At 39.0% G+C, this 20,048-nt stretch overlaps 2 protein-coding genes across 2 annotated transcripts in view; one reads left to right on the top strand and one right to left on the bottom strand.

The window, feature by feature from the left end:
- Positions 1-4,666, bottom strand: part of PRMT9 (protein arginine methyltransferase 9) — a 37,423-nt gene extending 32,757 nt beyond the window's left edge. The window contains exons 1-2 of the mRNA XM_021698769.2: positions 4,243-4,666; positions 1,758-1,906 (exon numbers count right to left, since the gene is read on the bottom strand). Of these exons, the coding sequence (XP_021554444.1) occupies positions 1,758-1,906; positions 4,243-4,431 (338 nt within the window). The 5' untranslated portion in view covers positions 4,432-4,666. The remainder of the gene's footprint in view (positions 1-1,757; positions 1,907-4,242) is intronic.
- A 411-nt stretch (positions 4,667-5,077) lies between these two features.
- Positions 5,078-20,048, top strand: part of ARHGAP10 (Rho GTPase activating protein 10) — a 358,624-nt gene continuing 343,653 nt past the window's right edge. The window contains exons 1-2 of the mRNA XM_021698767.1: positions 5,078-5,091; positions 9,427-9,511. The gene's annotated coding sequence lies outside the window, so the exon portion shown is untranslated. The remainder of the gene's footprint in view (positions 5,092-9,426; positions 9,512-20,048) is intronic.

Below are 20,048 nucleotides of genomic sequence, written 5' to 3'. Positions count from 1 at the left end.
GGGGTTTGTGCTTCCCTTAAGTTTGATTCTTAATATATCATTCAGTTTTCTTTTTTTTTTTTAAAGATTTTATTTATGTGACAGAGAGAGACACAGCGAGAGAGGGAACACAAGCGGGGGGAGCGGGAGAGGGAGAAGCAGGCTTCCCGCGGAGCAGGGAGCCCAATGTGGGACTCGATCCCAGGACCCCGGGACCATGACCCGGGCTGAAGGCAGACGCTCAACGACTGAGCCACCCAGGCGCCCCTCATTCAGTTTTCTTAAACCGTAATGATAATCTGAAAGATATATGGTCCACTCAATTAAAGTTTATCTCATATTGATAGACTCAACAAGTGTGTCAGTATCAACAAACTATAAAATCACCTTTCTTCTTTTAACTAGAAAAAAAAATTACCTTCCCAATTAGCAACTTAAATATGCTTTGTATCTGCTTTTGATGAGAAAAGTAGAGAGGACAAAAGCTAAGAACCACTGTTGTGGAGAACAAAGACAAACTGTATAGCAAAAGCCACATTCATACTATCACAAGTTCTGAATTTTCAATGTCTAAATTAGAAATTTTGCATAATTACACCTCCTGAAGCAAACAAGCATTTTTTTGTCTCAGTATCTGGTAACTGCTCAGACTAATATAACAATAGGTCACCAAGTTACAACCTGTCAAAAGTGTGTAGAGCTCCAATTTTCTGTTGAATTGAGTTTATACTTAAACATAAGTTTTAGAATGTTATGATCATTGTCATATTATCTGGAAATATAATTGAATCCTATAGACTAACTCCCCTTATATGGACTGAAGAACTAAAGAAAATTTTGAAATTAAAATGTAGATTTTTAACTAATGTGACAAATTATTTAAAAAGCTTTTTAAATTAAATTTCATTTAAAGGGCAAGTAATTGCTAATTAGTAGAGATGGAATCTGTGTACCAGGATCAGGTTAGCTGTTAGTGTGAGCAAACAAGCCTCAGTTGACAATCTGCCTCATTCTCCTGGTTATTATCATACTCCACAATTAGAAACTATCAAATATTTGTCTCTTAAAGGAGTACTTATTTCATTCCCCCAAGCCATGTTGATTAAGACTACTAAACTGTATACAGCTACATCACTGAGCCTAACTCATTTTGATAAAGGTACTTCTTATATAGAACTTTTCATTGAATAAAACTTAACATGACTAGATGAACAAAGCAATAATACTAGAGGACAACAGCTGGAACATGTAAAATGATCTCACTATATAGAATAGGACATTATCATGGTGTTTCTTAAACAAGAAGTCTCCTTCTATTTTGTACAAAGAAGTGAAACTAAATTTATTAAAACAAATCTACAACAAAAATTTGGAGTTTTCATGTTTTCCTAATTATACAGTTTCTATGGAGAATGGACAGAATTTCCAATGGCAAGTTTCCAGCCAGATCCAGAGACCAGATTCACAAGTTCCCTGGCAAGGTACCACAGTGACTTACTTCACTGCCATCCTGCAATCCACACCTATGTCCTGTCCAACAAGGTCTCAGTTTTAGCCCAGTGAGGGGAACTCTTCCTTAGATACTTTGTGGTATACAATATAATACTAAAATTAATCTGTTATTACATACTGTATTTGCTATTCTTATATTCTTCTGATCCCCGGTCACAGTTAATAATTCTTTATATTAAACTTTCCTTTTCAAACTACTGTGTGATTTATCCCTGATCAAGACTGATACAGAATAATTCTTAACAATACTGAAAATCACTACAAACCTGAAGAGATGCTCCCCCATACTATTGCAAATCACTTCATCATCAGGAAACAGTTCCAAAGCTTGCTCATAACAACCAAGTAAGTCTTGTGTTCGACTAAGAGCATCAAGCTCTTCAGCCCATCTGAACAGTGTATACTGAAAAGTTTCCTACGTGAAAAAGAAAACAGTAATTTAGTCAATAACATAAAGAACATACAACAATGTTTGATGATTCCACAGAGAATAGAACTTAACAATTATTAACTGATTAACTTAAATTTTATTTAGCTTTAGTAGACAGTTTGCTTAATAAACAAATGCATAAATGAATTTTACCACCTGTGTGGCAATAACATGCAGAAGTAAACTCTCTCCATTCTTAGCTACCACATCAGATTCTCTACCTATCCTCTCTTTTGTGGGCTCCTATGCTTTAGGAGTTGTTTTTGGCCGCCTTCTCCTTTCCCATCCATCTCCGGTGCATTAACTATCACCCATGCATTGATGGATGATGCTACATCTACATCTCCAATCAATACCCTCTCCTCTTCTGAACCTGACTCACAGACACAACTTGCTATCAGTCATCTTAACAAGAAACTGTACCTTCATCCATCTCAAATTCAGCTCAATTCAAGTATTTCCTGAACAATCAGTGTGCAAAGAACTGGAGCTAAAACACAGCAATGAACAACATAAATCCTGTTCCTATCCTCACAGAAGACTTGTTGGGAGAAATTTAACATACAATTTTGAAAAAATTCAAAATGCTCTAAAGTGAACCTACTACATTCCTCTCACACAGGATATAAGGTTAAGGTACCACCCAACCTCAAACCACTAAGTCATTTTATAACGCTACTTTAACTCCAATGCAATTAGTTTTAAACCCAGCCAATTCTATCTCAACATCTTTAAATCTGTCACGGTCTCTTCATCCCCACTGTTACAATGTAGTCTGGCCCTCCTAATACTTGCTGGACGACAGTAACAGCATTCCCTAGCTCCAATCTCACCTCCCTCCAGCCATTCTCCACACCACAACACCGTAGAAAGAAGGACGGCTTTAGTCATTCCAGTTTTATGGTGAACACATTTTATATCATCTTCACAGATTTACACAGAAGAGTATAAAAATTGTACTTCAGACTGTAACTGAATTTTGATGGCGGTTACTAGAGAGAAAAGGATATGGGAGAAGATTCTACAGTATCAGGGGGAAAAAAGCACAGATGACATGAACTGGGTCAGGGAATCTATAGGTAACTATCTTGGTGTGGTTGAAGTGTGGGCATGGGGAATAGAGTGAGTAGTAGGAAATAAGACTAAAAAGATCTTTTGCTAAGGCCCACACAAAGAAATACGGACTCTGGTCTGCAGGAAACAGAAGTAGTTTCTGAACCCTACTGAACACAAGGTATTCAAATACAAGCTTTAGATATACTTTTGATGTACACTAAACATGTATAAAAAAGGTACTGTCACTGTTTTACAAAGGAGGAACTAAGGAACTATGAAATAAAGAAACCACACTTGGGTTGATCCATTATTCTGCTGCCTACCTATAAGAGCAAACTGTATCTTAATATAGCACCTTCCCCTCCTTGGGGCCAGCTGCTCCTGAAATTTACACTAAATTTACGTTAACCACAAACATCTAGATGTTACTGACATCTAGCAGGTAGAGGAGATCAACAATGCTGCTAAACATTCTACAATGCACAGGACAGCTCTCCAAAACAAAGAATCATCCCATCCAAAAAGTCAGTAACGCTAACGTTGAGAAACGCTGGGTGAAATAAAGCAAGTAGCCTGAGGCTGAACACTGAATGCAAAATTAAGTGAAATCATTTTATTAAATTTAGATTCTGAAATAACTTGAAAAAATTTATAGCATTTAAACAGAATAGCCATCACAATCCAGTAGTTGAAGCTTAAAGAATGCATCATCAAATCATTAGGCTACTTCCAAACTTTATTCAACTGCAGATACGCACAACGTTCCTTCTGCCTACAGTTGGGACAAGGGCAAAGGTCCTGAGGCAGGGACATGCTAGAATTAGATATGAGAGGAGGGAGAGGATCACCGGCGGCCTCGTTTGCAATACAGCGTTTATAGTAAAATGGAAGTTTTGAAAAAGAGACGTCACATCGTTTGACTTGTTACGAAATGCTCACGCAGGTTGTGTTGAGACAGGCTACAAGGGAAAGCCAGTTATGAGCCTACTGCAACAGCCAACAGATGATTGAGGCTTTAACCAGGGCAGTAAAGGAGAAGGTGGTGAGAAGTGGTAAGATTCTGGATATATCTCAAAGATGGAGCCGACAGGATTTTCTGATAGGCTGACTGTGGGTGTGAACAAAAGAGAAGTCAAGGATGAGCAGTAAATATTAATAGCAACCAACTTGCCACCCATCTCAGCCACCCACCTCCCCCAATTTGTTTATTTTACGTGAAGAACAGAAGATCTGCTAGCAAGTGAAAGAAGGGACCTCCTCCTCACCTTCACGTCGTCTTTCAGCTCCGGTGCCAGGCTGAGTACGAGGAGGTAGTGGGCATAGGCCGTGCCGAAGTCCTGGGCGCCCAGGCAGTGCTCTGCGCTCTGCAAAGACCGCGACACGAGCTCTTCCCGCCCGGCTGCCCCGGCGCCACTCCGGGCACCCCGACGGGGCCTGGGCCGCGAGTTCGGCATGACAGAACCACCGCCCTGAAACCTGCCCTTGTATAACCAAAGAAAAGACGTTTTCTAAACGGAACGACAAAACTGTCCCGATGGCCACACTTCCAAGTGACTTAGAGCACGAGAGCCGGTACAGGAAAGTTATCCCTCTGCGGCGTGTGTGCGCGTCCACCTCCGCCAGACAGAAGCCCCGCCTCCTCCCCGCCAGTCGGGCTCCACAGACACCGACTCCGAACTCCGCAACTACCGGCCCTGGCCGGCGGCGCACGCCAAGCGAACGTCAGTGCGCCCGACGTGGGCACGTCGCGGTCCGCCCCCTCCCGTAGGAAAGCAGGCGCAGGGCGGACAATGCGCGTGCGGAAGGGTACGGTCTCTGATGGTCTCTTTTACTGTCGCTTTCCTCTCCCAGTCTCCTCCCTCTCTCCCCGCTCCCCCGTGCTGAAACCGAACTTTTCTTTCTCTTTCCTGGTGGTCAGGACCATGTGACTTCGACTGCTAGACCTCACAACGCAGACCCAGTCGGCTCGAAGCTGCACCCGACCTTGAGGGACCTGGATGGCTATGAGGAGAGAAGGGCGGGCGTTTGTGGTACTTAAGACCTCTGGATCCTGATTCATCAGATATCAAAATGGCGAGACTGGAAAGAACCCCGAGATAACAAACGTACCTTAGGTGTGGTAGAGCAAATGCTTTCACAGGCATTATTTTAAATCACCCTCACAAAACCCCGCGAGGTGGGCCTTTTTAAATCACAATCTTAAAGATGGAAAAGAGGACACCCTGAGAAGTTACTTGCCCAATATCACACAACCGGTTAATGGCAGAGGCGTGGCTCAAACCCAAGTTCCCTCACTTATTTTAAAACGACTTAGGGTTTATTTCACTGTCCCATGTATCACCGCTATATAGTGATTATATTAATATATAGAAAACGTTTTTCTACCTTCAAGTGTGGCCCCTAAGAGATGGATTCAAAACTTTTAAGAGGGGGCAAGGTAGGAATTACGCATGAAAGCAGTCATTTTTGTCCCCGTTTTCAAACATGTCAGTGGTGAGTAATTTACTTAACAAAAAACAGCAAATAGAGCATTTGCATATGAAACTAACAAACGTTGGGGGCTCCTCCAAGTCTCTGCCTTCTCTATTGATCTGATTATCTGAACCACCCTTCCTTTGAGCACCTACCAAAGTAAATCCTAATCAATTCTTTGGAGTCCGGGTCACTAGATTGTAACCTGCTCTCCTAGTCCGAAAGTTCCTCAAAGGCAGTAACTATTGTTAACCAATTTTGTAACCTTTGCCCCTAGCAGAGTCTAGCTCAAAGTAAGGACTCAAAAAAAAATTTTTTTTAATTTTAATGGAAAGTACATTCCCCACTACCGGGTTTTGTAGATTTTCCCAATCACTGAGGTCCTTATTTCTCTCCCCATCTGAATTTGCTACTTTTTGTACTAAACAATTTAAGATATAACTATATATTTCCCTATCAAGACTAAAATGCTAGTCCCTGTAGGATGTAGTAGAACACGAAAAGGCCTCTGAACTTTAATTAAAAAAAAAAAGTGCGTTCTAGTCCAACTAGTCTAATCCTTTTCAGTCCTTTTTTAAAGAGTGCTATATTCCATTACAAAGAACCCAAAAGCATGTTGCAAAACAAATGTAAAATGTGGATTTCATATTTAGTTTAAAAAAATCAAAGTTTTCTTTAAAAAAAAAATATTGAAGGTATTGCTCCTTTGTTCACAATTGCCTTCTTCCCACTTCCACCTCACAATCAAAACTATAATCTTTAATTACCTTTGAGAGTCTATTTGATTCCTTCACTTATGGGTTCGAGTTCACCATCTTTTAGGGTTCCAAGAAAAACCCGACTAATTAGAAAACCACTGCTGACTCAGAGGCAGGTTTAATTGAGGTTGTCTTTTACCACGTTCTGGGCGGCTTGTCAACAAACCACACATGCCGAACTAGGAAGCAAAACCAACTGAAAGGCTCTCAGTCAACTTTCCAATGTGCAAAAGTTGAAGGTTAACAGTGGGAAAAAAAAGGCTCACAGGAAGTTCATTAACAAGTGATAAATAGCTTGCTGGGTACAAGTATCTTGTGTTTATACTTTCTGTGGAGATTCATACCTTTTGGGGTCATTTAGTTTGTTTTCTTTTGTGGTTTGGAGGCTTGTTTTGAACTCTCTGCATTTTAGGATCATCTGGGGAGCTCTTAAACAGTATCAATGTCTAGTCCTTGGACCTGGAGATACCGATTCAATTGGCTTGGGGCGGCAGAGGGAGGGTCTGGATATGAGTACTTTTTTTTTAAGATTTTATTTATTTACTTGAGAGAGAGAGAGAGAGAGCACCACAAGCAGGGGGAGTGTCAGGCAGAGGGAGAGGGAGAAGTAGGCTCCCCGCAGAGCAGGAAGCCCGATGTGGGGCTCGATCCTTGGACCCCGGGATCATGACCTGAGCCAAAGGCAGGTGCTCAACCAACTGAGCCACCCAGGCACCCCTGGACATGACTACTTTTAAAAAGCTCTCTGAGTTGAGTCTAAAGTGCATGATAGGGGTGGGGAGTATGGTACAGGCTTCTATTATATCTGATATATTTGAAGTATTTAAGGTATTGTAGTATAAAGTGTAAGGGAATGTAGGGAGTAGAAATATAATTTGTTTATGGCTTAACAAGAATTGTGAAGATTCTCTAAATTCTTTTGAAGTGATTGCTATGTGATGAAGAATAGAATGTTCATCATATTGAATTACTTGTTGGAGAAAAAAAATATATAACTGGATCAACAAAACACTACCACCAGGACCAACTGCTTGGGCACTGAAATTTGCATTGATATACATTCCCCATGCTTAATTTTCCCAGTGTCTTCAATCTTTTTTATTTTACTACAGTTAGGATTATTTAGTTGTTGTTTTATAATAGCCCCTTTCTATTGTCCTGTGTACATTTCAAAATCTAGAATTCAAAGTTAAATATAAAACTCTAATAATAACTAGATCAGTGCTAAATTCAGGATCTGTGTGCACAAGGACCTGTAATAATGTGACAAGAGTTTCAGAGTTTCAGAGACAAGATAAGAGAAGATTCACTTATTGAGTGCCACTGTGCACCAGGCACCATGCTTGGTTCTGGAGAACCTGCCTGAAGCCCCTGCTAGAGATGCCTACCAAGGTGTTGGTGCTGGGACAGACTCCAAGTAGTCTGAACAGAGCATGTCCTCACAGAGCATTCAGGAAAATGCTAAAATCCATTAGAGAGCAAAGAATCTAAACCCCAGCGTCACCTCAGTTCTCTGTACTTTTCTCCTTATTCCCCATCAATCGTGACTAGTCAGGTCTCTGCAGGAAAAAGATTCAAAGGGCTTAATTCTAGAGAGCTTAACCAAAGGACATTTTATTGAGGTGGAAGAAGTTAAGGGACTAAACGCAGCTTGTGAGGTACCCACAGAAGAGCAATAGCTGGAAGCTATTACCACCCCCTGTCCCGAGGAAGCAAAATAAGAGGACTGTGTTACTGGGACCCAGAAAGGGCTGTAGCTCTGGAAGAGGGGCCACTGGAATGGAGGTGTACTGCAAGTAGAGGGGAATTCCCTGACCTTTTTCTCCTGCTGTCCTTGCCTCCCACTGCCTTCCAGCCCTCAATAAGATGCCAGCCAGTAAGGGAACTTGGGTGATAGTACCTGTAGAGTCACACCCTCCAAAGCACAGAATAGAGCAAAGAAAGGTAGAAAATGGTTCAGTAGGACAAAAGGAAAACAACCATCAGTATTTACCAAGTTTTACCTCGTTTTACTCACTAATTTTTTTTAATCTGCCTTCTCTTCTCTGCTTATTACCATTGTCTGTGTTCATGTTCTTTTAATCTTTCACCTTGTCTGTTTTAATGACCTTTTCATCATCCAGCCTTCAGTTACACACTCCTTATATTCATCTTTTATGCTGTAGCTAGGATGATCCTAAAATGCCAATTTCCCATTCAGTGGCTCCCCAAAACCTGTAGCTGTATTTTACAAACTTTTTTTCTTAGTTGTTTGTGTCAAAAATTTCCTAAATCCTAATCAAAAATATAGTCGTCTTTCCTTAGGAAAGGGTCATGTTGAATGTGTACGTTTACACACAGAAGTGGTTTGGTTTAGAATGTATTATTTGAGTAAATGAACTGAAGATCATCTGGTGTCCTTAGAGACAAAAAGCCATAAGAATGTTTACTTATATTGCCCACCCTGGGCAAAATAAAATAGTTGAGCCACTTAAGATTGACCCTTAGATGTAAATGAACTGATAAGGACACTGCCCCAATTTCTTTTGTAGCAACCTTGGAGGAACTGGACCATCAAGGTACAGGCTTTCCTTTCAAAAGGTAGAGGTGAGACAAATTGACTTAAAAAAATCTAAGCCCTGGGGCGCCTGGGTGGCTCAGTCGTCAAGCGTCTGCCTTCAGCTCAGTTCGTGATCCCAGGGTCCTGGGATCGAGCCGAGGCTTGAGCCTGGGATCGAGCCCCGCATCGAGCCCCGCATCGAGCCCCGCATCGGGCTCCCGACTCGGCGGGAAGCCAGCCTCTCCCACTCCCGCTCCCCCTGCTTGTATTCCCTCTCTCGCTGTGTCTCTCTGCCAAATAAATAAATAAAATTTCTAAAAAAAAAAAACTAAGCCCTGGTCATAGGCTAGGCTTTTTGGGATTGGCCTTTTACATCCTCTGCCTTAAAGGACTCGCCTTAAGACCCACTTAAAAACATACTATAGCTCAGTGATTGTGAGATCAAATACTGGAGCCAGACAGTCTGAATTTAAATTCTAGCCCTGCCTCTTCCATCTAGGTATCTTGAATGTTTTAAATTCTTTAAATTCTGTACATGAATTTCCTCATCCACAAAATGAGGATCACACAGTACCTGTATCTTAGCTTTGTTGTAAGGATTAAATGAGTTAACGCACTTAAAGTGCCTGAAACATATGAAGCCCTCAATTAAATATTAATTGTTGCTGTTACTACTCCAGCTTTCCCTGGAGGACAACTCTAACTGTTCGCAGAAGATCCAGTCTTCCACCCAAGAGGAGCCAGTGACTCTCTTTGGCCAGTCATGTAAGTCTTAACACAGTGCTTGGATCTAGAGTACTTTAATGGGGGTAAGAAGACAAGTCATTCCTCCTCCGCCTACTGCCTCCCAAATAAACTGACATCTGTCTCAGAGCCAAACAATAAGTGCTTAATTTGGTTTTCTCCCACAGTTGAGGTAAGGAAAGGGAACAAAAACAGTGTTTTTCATGGTAAAATAGACCTTAAAGGATAAATCTTAAGCTGTGATAACAAGCCCTCTGAAGGTTCTTTGAACTTGATGGAAAGCAAGTGTTCACAATAGATTCCTATGACCTATTTTTTGTGCAGAGTACTGATTGGATGTGAACCATGAAAAAGCCATAAAACCATGCAGAAATAATAATAATGTCTCATCCTGTGCTTTGTCTTCAGAGCAGAGTTCTTAAACTGTTCAGTCCTCATGCTTTCCAAGCCAAAGGTATCTTCTCTAAGCTCTTTATTTATATGGTTTTGATAAGCACCCAACCTCTTTAGTTAAGGGAAATATTTGCAAGCGATGGTGTGAAAGTTGGCTGAGCTGCTCTGATTGAAGTAGGTATCAGAACCAAAGCCATAAAGCACAGTTGGCCTTCTGTCCCCTTTCCCCCACCATTCACCAAATGAGGAGGGGCTTTGTTTATCCCAGTTTGAAACTGCAATCTTACAAGATTAAGTCCAGATTCCTTAATTAAGTCCAGACTCCTTAATTAAGTCCAGCTACATGATTTGGTTTCCACTTAACCTTTCTAGCCTTAATCTTTAACATTTCCTACTTCACTACCACCATTCACACCTTTGCTAAGGCAGTTCTTTCTCCATATAATGTTTTCCATCTTAGTTTGCTCTGTTACTCCGTATCACCCTTACTCAGTTCAAGATTCTTCCTTCCAGAAATTGCTAGTTTAGGAGGAGCATTCTCTCTTTGATTTCTCATAGTCCCCTGTCTATAGCTCTATCTTAACATCTACCCAATTATGTAAGTGAAATGATATGTTTGTCTTCCTGACTAAAAAGTGAGTTCTAGGCCTTAGGAAGTACTTTATTTATTCCTTATCTCCAGCATTCAGAATAGTGACTGGAACTTAAAAAGTAATGAAATGTGTGGTGAACTAAACTAAAGGCAGTAGCAGGAAGATCAGAGAAAGGAAGACTTGGAAGATGTGTAGAGAACAGAATCTATAGGACTTGAAACAATTACATTATAGAAATACCAAGGACATAAGGAAAGGGGAGAAAGTTAAGGTGACGCCAAAACTATTAGCATGAGCAACTAGGGACATGGTGGTGCTGCTAAACAGGGTAGACAATTCAGGCAACAGCAACAACAACAACAAAGATTTGAAGAGAAAGACGATGAGTTAAATGGCCATGTTTGAGATATCAATGGGATATCAAGTGAAGATGTCCAGTAAGAAGGTAAGAAAGTGTGTCTAGAGCTCACAAGCAAGATTTGGTCTAGAAATACATTTGGAGGTTTTAATTATATGGTAGGTTGAAGTTGTATAAGTGGTTATTATCTTCCATAGAAAGTGTGCAGAGGGTAGAAATGCTGAAGCCAAATTGTAGAATGAAGAGAGAACAGCAAAGCCTCTGGGAGAATCCTCTGAAATTAGTAGTGGAGGAAAGTAAAATCCTGGGTAAGATGGATCATTTTGTAAAAATGTGCTATTCTAAGGAATGGTTTATAGATGAGTTGCCAGTAGGACCAGGGTCTCTCCCAAATCCAATCAGGGTAAGAGCATATAGAATAGATAAATATAAGGAATATAAATGTTATATTTTTCTCAATATACAGGTATAAAGTCATCTTCCGATTTCTTTTGGTTAGTGAAAACAAGTATTAATGTAGGGGCTTTGGTAAAAGTAAAGTGATGGCATGCAAACTTTTGGAAAGTGGGGGATACTCTTCATTTATGCCACTTCAGCTTGCAGAGATTTCATAGGAACGTTCTACCTTCAGATAGTAGGAAGAAGCTGTATTATAACTCATCTTTATGAGGATTTTTTTGTGACTTATTAAAAGTGAGAGTTGGAAAGTTGGAATTTATTGGCATTTCTCCAGGGAAGTCTACAGTGAATGCATTCAGTAACTTAATGTTTAAATAATTTAATATTTCACTGGCCAGCATCTTCCTCTCTTTTTCTGGGAACTGCTTATACTTGTCAACTTTCACTGGGTTATGCTACATAACTGAGAGTTCACTGGCTTACAAAACAAAATACTTTCTTGCTTATATTACATACAGACTATAAGTTGCCTACAATGGTGCTTCAGGCTTTGGCAAGTTGTCTACAGTGCACCATGTCTTATCTCATCCTGGATTCCAGGTTGAAGAAGCAGGTCCTAATGTGAGACCTGCCATTCTCATGGTGGGGTTGGGGGAAACCTGTTAGAAAAATCATGATGCTTTTTTAAAAAACTTTATTTATTTATTTATTTAAGTAATCTCTACAACCAAGGTGGGGCTCAGACTCACAACCCCAAGGTCAAGAGTCGAATGCCTTTCCAACTAAGCCAGCCAGGCATGATGCCTCTTAAAGCTTCTACCAAGGGTGTTGTATGTCATGGCCTTTCACTCCATTGGCTAAAGCATGCTAAATGACTAAGCTCAGCCTTAATGGGCAGGATGTATATGTATAGTCTTCACAAGGAAAGGGACACTTCAAGTCACATGTACATGGAAAGGGAAGAACAAATAAGTCAATAATACAATTTGCCACACTATTCATCTGTCAGCTTACCCTCCATGGCTTTTGTGGGAAAATTCCCATATTCTTATATGTTCCCAGTTTTTTGGCCATAATTGATTTCTTCAGGGTTGAGTACATAACAGAGCCCTTCTATTTTCTAATAGGAATTGAGAGAGAGGAGGATAAAAAAAAAAAGACCACAGTAGCCAAATTATATATGTGCTGCTGAAGCGAGCACTCCAGTAACCAAATTGTAAAATGTAGTGCATGGGAGTTATCAGTGACCACATTCCTTAACATATGGAGAAAACCAGGCTGCAGTGGTAGGGAACAGAGCTGACACACAGAGAAAAGTCAAACAAGGACAGAAAGGAAATTATGGCATTTCTGCTCTTCCAATGGTTTGGTTGTTCAGCCATTCCTTGGATTCTGTGAATCGTGAAGCTTTTCTTTTTGTCTAAGCCGAAATTGTATTGCTTTTTGTCTTTTGTAATGATATCAAGGTAATGGATGTATGTAATTTCATTTAATCCTAACACAAATACTTTTAGGCAGGCACTGTAATTGACATTTCACAAATGAGGATTAGAATTAGGAATGGAAGTTCTCTCTGATACCTGGCTAGAAGAAATATTTTACAAGAACACCCAACTACATTATTCTGCACTATGCTCACCAGCAGTTCTTGTATTGGTCTCTTCCAAGGGCACTAACAAACTGGGAAACAGTGACCCCCAAAAATGGGCTGATGTTGGTTATCTTGCCAGAAACAGCTTGCATTATGAAATAACTAGTTGGTATTATGATTTATAAACTAGTTTTTTAGTGAGCTGGGTTAGTGTGAATCATTTCTGAGAATTTGAGTTAACAATTTAGAATTTAAGAATCTGAAAAGTTGAGGATTATATTAGAGGTAAAACTTATCCAGGTCTGACCTTGCCTAGAGCAGGTGCACAACCTAATTTTGGGCATCTACTTAGCTGCGCAACCATCATAAACTTGGATTTTTCAAGATGTCAAAAGATAGAATTTCTGTAAAGAACTGACTTCTGGACACAAAATTCAGAACTTCCTGATCATTTCTGTTTCAACACAGATCTAAAAGATGTACCTACAGTGTTTTTAGTCCTAGACTATCTATTATCAGTGTTAAGAACGACCTGAGGTGATATCAGTGAAAATAGCAGAGTAACATACTCCAAATTCCAACCCCCCATAAAAGCAAATAAAAAATGGGAAAATGAAAAAAATGAAAAATTATCAGAATCAACTTTTTTGTGACTTTGAAAATTAGCCAAAGGCCTATAGCAAACTGTCATATACTTATTCGGGGAAAAAGGGCTGATTTTTAATATGAACAGTAAAAATGTATGGTGTTTTAACCTATGCCACCTCCATCCCCTGCTCCTCAGATCAGTGGTACCTGTGAAAATAACAGCCTGCATTCCTGGTACCAGAGGGAGCAAATCATACTTCATAAGCAAAGAATTATAATTAATGGCAGTTGACCCTTGAATAGTATGGGTTTGAACTGCATAGGTCCACTTACATACAGATTTTTTTCAATAAATACAGTACTATAAATGTATTTTCATTATGATTGTCTTAATATTTTCTTTTCTCTTGCTTACTTTGATGTAAGAATATAGTATATAATATATACAAAGTATGGGTTGATTGTTTATGTTACTGGTGAGGCTTCTGGTCAACAGTAGGCTATTAGTAGTTAAGTTTTTGGGGAATCAAAATTTATAACTGGATTTTTGACTGCACAGGGGGATAATGAGGGAGTTCACCACCCTAGCCCCCATGTCGTTCAAGAGTCAGCTATATTTGTTCTAACCATGTCTGGTGGCTCCCTGGAATATTGGCTCAAAGGCTTGTCTTTATTTTACCTAACTCCAAACTAGCCTAGTGCTAAAGCTCCTTCCCACAGGCACTTGTTGAAAACATTTATAGTATAATGTCTTGGGTTGCTGTGCCTGCTATGATAGATAATAGCTGGGGTAAACAATAGACTAATCAGAAAGGCTGAGCTATGAGTGTCTTGGAAGGACTTACAAAGCTGCTAAGAATCTAGAAGGCCAAATGCATGCTCAGCGTGGTGTGCATGCTCAGGAAAGACCCAAACAAGCCCTACATTCTCACCCCCTGCTGACTTTGAGGCTCTTAGAAAGAAGGAAGTGAAGGAATAAGGCAGAGTTGTAAAGTGACTGGTGAATGCTGAAAGCATGCCACAACATACATAGGCTCTCTGCAAAGACTGGGACATTTTTTGGTTCCAGCTATTTAAGGAAATCTCCAATCAATCATTAGCTGATCTACTATAACAGATACTTGAGGGGCTACATACCACAAAGAACAGACTGCAGAATTAGTTCAAGGAAAGTCACTAAACAGGGGTGCCTGGCTAGCTCAGTCGGTAAAGCATGCAACTTGTGATCTCAGGGTTGTGGGTTTGAGCTTCATGTTGGGAGTAGAGATTACGTCACTAAACAAACAGTAACAACTACAATATTCGGTAACATCAACAAATCCTAGGGAATGGAGAGTTAATATAATCATTATCACCCAAAGTCTATATTTACATTAAGGTTCACTCCATTATTGTATATTCTATGACTTTTGACAAATGTATAATGACATGTAGCTTCCATTATAATATCATACAGAATAGCTTCACTGCCCTAAAAATGTTCTGTGCTCTGCCTATTCATCCCTTCTTCCCCCTCTAACCCATGGTACCACTCACTCCTCTTTTTACTGTCTCTTTTGCCTTTTCCAGAATGTACTATAGTTGAAATCATGTAGTAGGTAGCCATTTCAGATTAACTTCTTCTACTTACTAATATGAATCAAATGTTCCTCTATATCTTTTCACATGGATTGATTACTCATTTCTTTTTAGCACTGAATAATATTCCATTTTCTTGATATACCACCGTTTATTTTTCTATTCAGCTACTAAAGGAAATCTTGGTTGCTTCCAAATTTTGGCAATTATGAATAAAGCTGATATAAACATTTGAATGCAAATTTTTGTGTGAACATAGTTTTTTTTTTTTTTTTTTAAGATTTATGTATTTTAGAGAAAGAGAAAAAGTGGGGTAGGGAGGGGCAGAGGGAGAGGGAGAGAGAGAATCCCAAGCAGACTCCGCACTGAGCAGGGAGCCCAATGCAGGGCTTGATCCCATGACCCTGAAATCATGATCTGAGCTAAAATCAGGAGGCAAATGCTTAAGCGACTGAGCCAGCCAGGCACTCCAACATAGGTTTTCAACTCCTTTGGATAAATACCAAAGAGCATGATTGCTAGATTGTATGTTAAGACTATGTTTTGGGGACACCCGGGTGGCTCAGTTGGTTAAGTGGCCGACGCTTGGTTTCAGTTCAGGTCATTTTTTTTTTTTTAAGATTTTATTTATTTGACAGAGAGAGAGAGCAAGAGCAGGAACACAAGCAGGGGGAGTAGGAGAGGGAGAAGCAGGCCTCCCGCTGAGCAGGGATCCTGATGCGGGGCTCAATCCCAGGACCCTGGGATCATGACCTGAGCCAAAGGCAGATGCCTAACAACTGAGCCACCCAGGTGCCCCTCAGTTCAGGTCATGATCTCAAAGGCCTGGGATGGAGCCTGGCATTGGGCTCTGCAATCAGTGGGGACTCTGCTTGAGATTTTCTCCCTCTCCCTCTGCCCCTCCCCCTGCTCATGCATGCTCTCTCTTTCTCTTTCTCTCTCAAATAAATAAGTAAATCTAAAAAAAAAAAAAAAAAAAGACTATGGGGCACCTGGGTCGCTCAGTCAGTTAAGCATCTGCCTTGGGCTCAGGTCTGATCCCAGGGTCCTGGGATCAAGCCCCATATCAGGCTCCCTTCTCACCAGAGAACCTGCTTCTCCCTCTCCCTCTGCTGCTCCCCCTGCTTGTGTGTGCTTTCTCTCTCTCTCTGTCAAATAAATAATAAAATCTTAAAAAAAAAAAAAAAAGACTGTTTAGTTTTTAAGAAGCCTCTAGTCTTCCAAAGTGACTATACCATTTCACATTCTCTGCAGCAATGAATGAAAGTTCCCATTGCTCTACATCTTCACCAACATTTGGTACTGTAAGCATTTTGGATTTCAGCTGTTTTAATAGATGTGTAGTGATATTTCATTGTTTTAATTTGAAATTTCCTGTTGACATATGATGGGGGGAATCTTTCCATATACTTATGTGACATCTGGTATATCTTTTTTGGTGAAGTATCTGTTCATATCTTTTGCCCATTTTTTAAAAAATCAGGTCATTGATTTTCTTATTGTTGAGTTGTATTACTTGTATATTTTGGATAACAGTCCTTTCTCAGATACACCTTTTGCAAATATTTTCTCCCATGTGTGACTTCTCATTATCTTGATAGTGTCCTTCACATAGAAGTTTTTAAATTTGACAAAATCCAAATTAACAATTCTTTTTTTCATGGATTGTGTCTTTGACGTTCTACCTAAAAAGTCATCAGAAGGTCATGTAGATTTAATCCTATGTTATCTTCTTTTTTTTTAATTTTATTATGTTATGTTAGTCACCGTACATTACATCATTAGTTTTTGATGTAGTGTTCCCTGATTCATTGTTTGCATATAACACCCAGTGCTCCATTCAATATGTGCCCTCCTTAATACTCATCCCCGGGCTAACCCATCCCCCACCCCCCTCCTATGTTATCTTCTAAGGTTTTTATAGTTTTGCATTTTATACCTAAGTCTGTGATCTATTTTTAGTTAATTTTTGTGAAGGGTATAAAGTCTGTGTCTAGATTTTTTTTTACATGTGAACATCCAGTTGTTCCAGCCCCATTTGCTGAAAAGTCTATTTTGCTCCACTGTATTGTCTTTGCTCTTTTATCAAAGATCAGTTGACTGTATTTATTTGGGTCTAATTTGGAGTTCTCTGAACCGTTCCAATGATCTATTTGTTATTTTGCCAATACCACCCTGTGTTGATAACTGCAGTTTTATAGCAAGTCTTGATGTCAGATAGTGTCAGTCTTTTAACTTTGTTTTTCTCCTTCTATATTGTATTGGCTATTCTGAGTCTCTTAGCTCTCCATATAAACTTCACAGTCAGTTTGTTGATACCCTCAAAATGTCTCACTAGGATTTTTATTGGGATTGCATTGAACCTACGCATCAAGTTGTGAAGAACTGACATCTTGATAATATTGAGTCTTCCTATCCATAAATATTTAATATCTGCCCATTTATTTAGTTCTTAAATTTCTTTCACCAGAGATTTATACTTTTCTTCAAATAGATCTTGTACATATTTTGTTGGATTTATACCTAATTATTTCATTTTGGGGGGGTGCTGATGTAAATGGTAATGTTTTTAATTTCAAACTCTACTTGTTCATTGTTGGTATATAGGAAGGTGATTTACTTTTGTATATTAACGTTGTATCCTGTAGCTTTGCTATAATTGCCTTTTCATTCCAGAAGCTATTTTCATCAATTCTTCCTGATTTTCTACATAAGTAATCATGTCATCTGCGAACAAAGACAGTTTTATTTCTTCCTTCTTAATCTGTACGCCTTTTATTTCCTTTTCTTGTCTTATTGCATTAGGTAGGCCTTTCATTACAAGGTTGAAAAGGAGTAGTGAGAGAGGGGACATCTTTGCCTTGTCCTGATCTTAGCAGGAAAGCTTCCAGTTTTTCACCATTAAATATGACATTAGCTTAGGTGTTTTGTAGATTTCTTAATCAAGGTGAAGGTGTTCCTCTTTATTCCTAGTTTGCTGAGAATTTTTGTCATGAATGAATGTTGGATTTTGTCAAATGCTGTTATCTGTGATATGATCATATGATTTTTCTTCTTAGCTTGTTGACATGATAGATTACATTAATTGATTTTAAAAGGTTGAATCAGCCTTGCATACCTGGAGTAAATTTCACTTAGTTGTGGCATATAATTTTTTATACATTGTTGAATTTGATTTGCTAATATTTTATTGAAGATTTTTATATCTATGTTCATGAGAGATTTTAGCCTGTAATTTTATTTTCTTGTGATACCTTTGTTTCCTTTTGGTATTAGAGTAGTGCTGACCTCATAGATTGAGTTAAGTATTCTCTCTGCTTCTGTCCTTTGAAAGAGATTGTAGAGAATTGCTATAATTTTTTCCTTAAGTGATAGAATTCACTATCGACTCCATCTGGGCAGGTAATCGTTTTTCAAAGATGATACCAAAAGCAAAAGAACCAAAAAAATAGATAAATTGGACTTCATCAAAGTTGAAAACTATTGTGTGTCAAAGGACACTATCAAGAATGGGAGAAAATATTTGTAAGTCATATATTGGATAAGAATCTAATATTCAGAATATATAAGGGACTCTTATAACTCAACTAAGAAAGACAAATAACCCAATTTAAAAATAGGCAAAAGATCTAAATAGACATTTATTCAAAGAAGAGAAACAAATGACCAACAAGCATAAGAAAAGATGATCAACATCATTAGTCATCAGGGAAATGCAAATCAAAACCATAATGAGATACCACTTTGTACACACTAGGATGGCTATAACCAAAAAAACATTGACAAACTCAAAATTAAAAATGAAATTACCCTATGATCCAGAAAATGCACTACTGGGTATTTACCCAAAGAATACAAAAACAGTCATTCAGAGGAATATATACACCCTTATGTTTATTGTAGTATTATTTACAATAACTAAACTATGGAAGCAGCCCAAATATCCATTGACAGATAAATGGATAAAGAAGATGTGGTGTATATATACAATGGAATATTATTCAGCCATAAAAAAGAACAAAATCTTGCCATTTGCAACAACATGGATGGATCTAGAGAGTATAACCCTAAGCAAAATAAGTCAGTCAGAGAAAGACATTTACCATATGATTTCACTCATGTGGAGTTTAGGAAACAAAACAAAGAAACAAAGAAAAAAAGAGACCAACCAAAAAACAGACTCTTACTATAGGGCGCCTGGGTGGCTCAGTTGGTTAAGCGACTGCCTTCGGCTCAGGTCGTGATCCTGGAGTCCCGGGATCGAGTCCCACATCGGGCTCCCTGCTCGGCAGGGAGTCTGCTGCTCCCTCTGACCCTCCTGCCTCTCATGCTCTCTCTATCTCATTCTCTCTCTCAAATAAATAAATAAATAAAATCTTTAAAAAAAAAAAACAAAAAGAAACCCAGACTCTTACTATAGAGAACAAGCAGATGATTATTGGGGGGGAGGGGCAATGAGTGAAGGGGATTGACTACATTTACCTTGATGAACACTATATGGAACTGTTTAATCACTATTTTGTACACCTGAAACTAATATAACACTGTATGTGGAATTAAAATTAAAAAAAAAGCAGTAACAAGTGTTGGTGAGGATATGGAGAAATTGGATCTATCATACAGTGCTGGAAGGAATGCAAAATTGTGTGGCCTCTTTGAAAAAACGTATTAAAGTTCTTCAAAATGTTAAACAGAGAATTACTGTATGACAACAATTCCACTCTTAGGTATATATCTGAGACAATTGAAACATGTTCACAGTAGAACTTGTACATCAATTTTTACAATGGCATTACTTACAACAGCCAAAAAATGGAAACAAACCATATGTAATTCAACAGATGAATGAAGCAATAACATGTAGTATAGCCATATAATGGAATATTATTCAGCCAGGAAAAGGAATGAGGTACTAATACATACTACTACATGGATGAATTTTGAAAACATACACTAAGTGAAAGAAGACAGTAACAAAATTCCTCATATTGTATGATTCCATTTACATGAAATGTCCAGAATAGGCAATAGAGACAAAAAGTAGATTAGTAGTTTCCT

The sequence above is a fragment of the Neomonachus schauinslandi genome, chromosome 2, assembly GCF_002201575.2.
Source record: "Neomonachus schauinslandi chromosome 2, ASM220157v2, whole genome shotgun sequence".
Taxonomy (NCBI): domain Eukaryota; kingdom Metazoa; phylum Chordata; class Mammalia; order Carnivora; family Phocidae; genus Neomonachus; species Neomonachus schauinslandi.
Note: the sequence above shows the minus strand (reverse complement) of the source record. Positions and strands in the feature narration are given on the sequence as shown.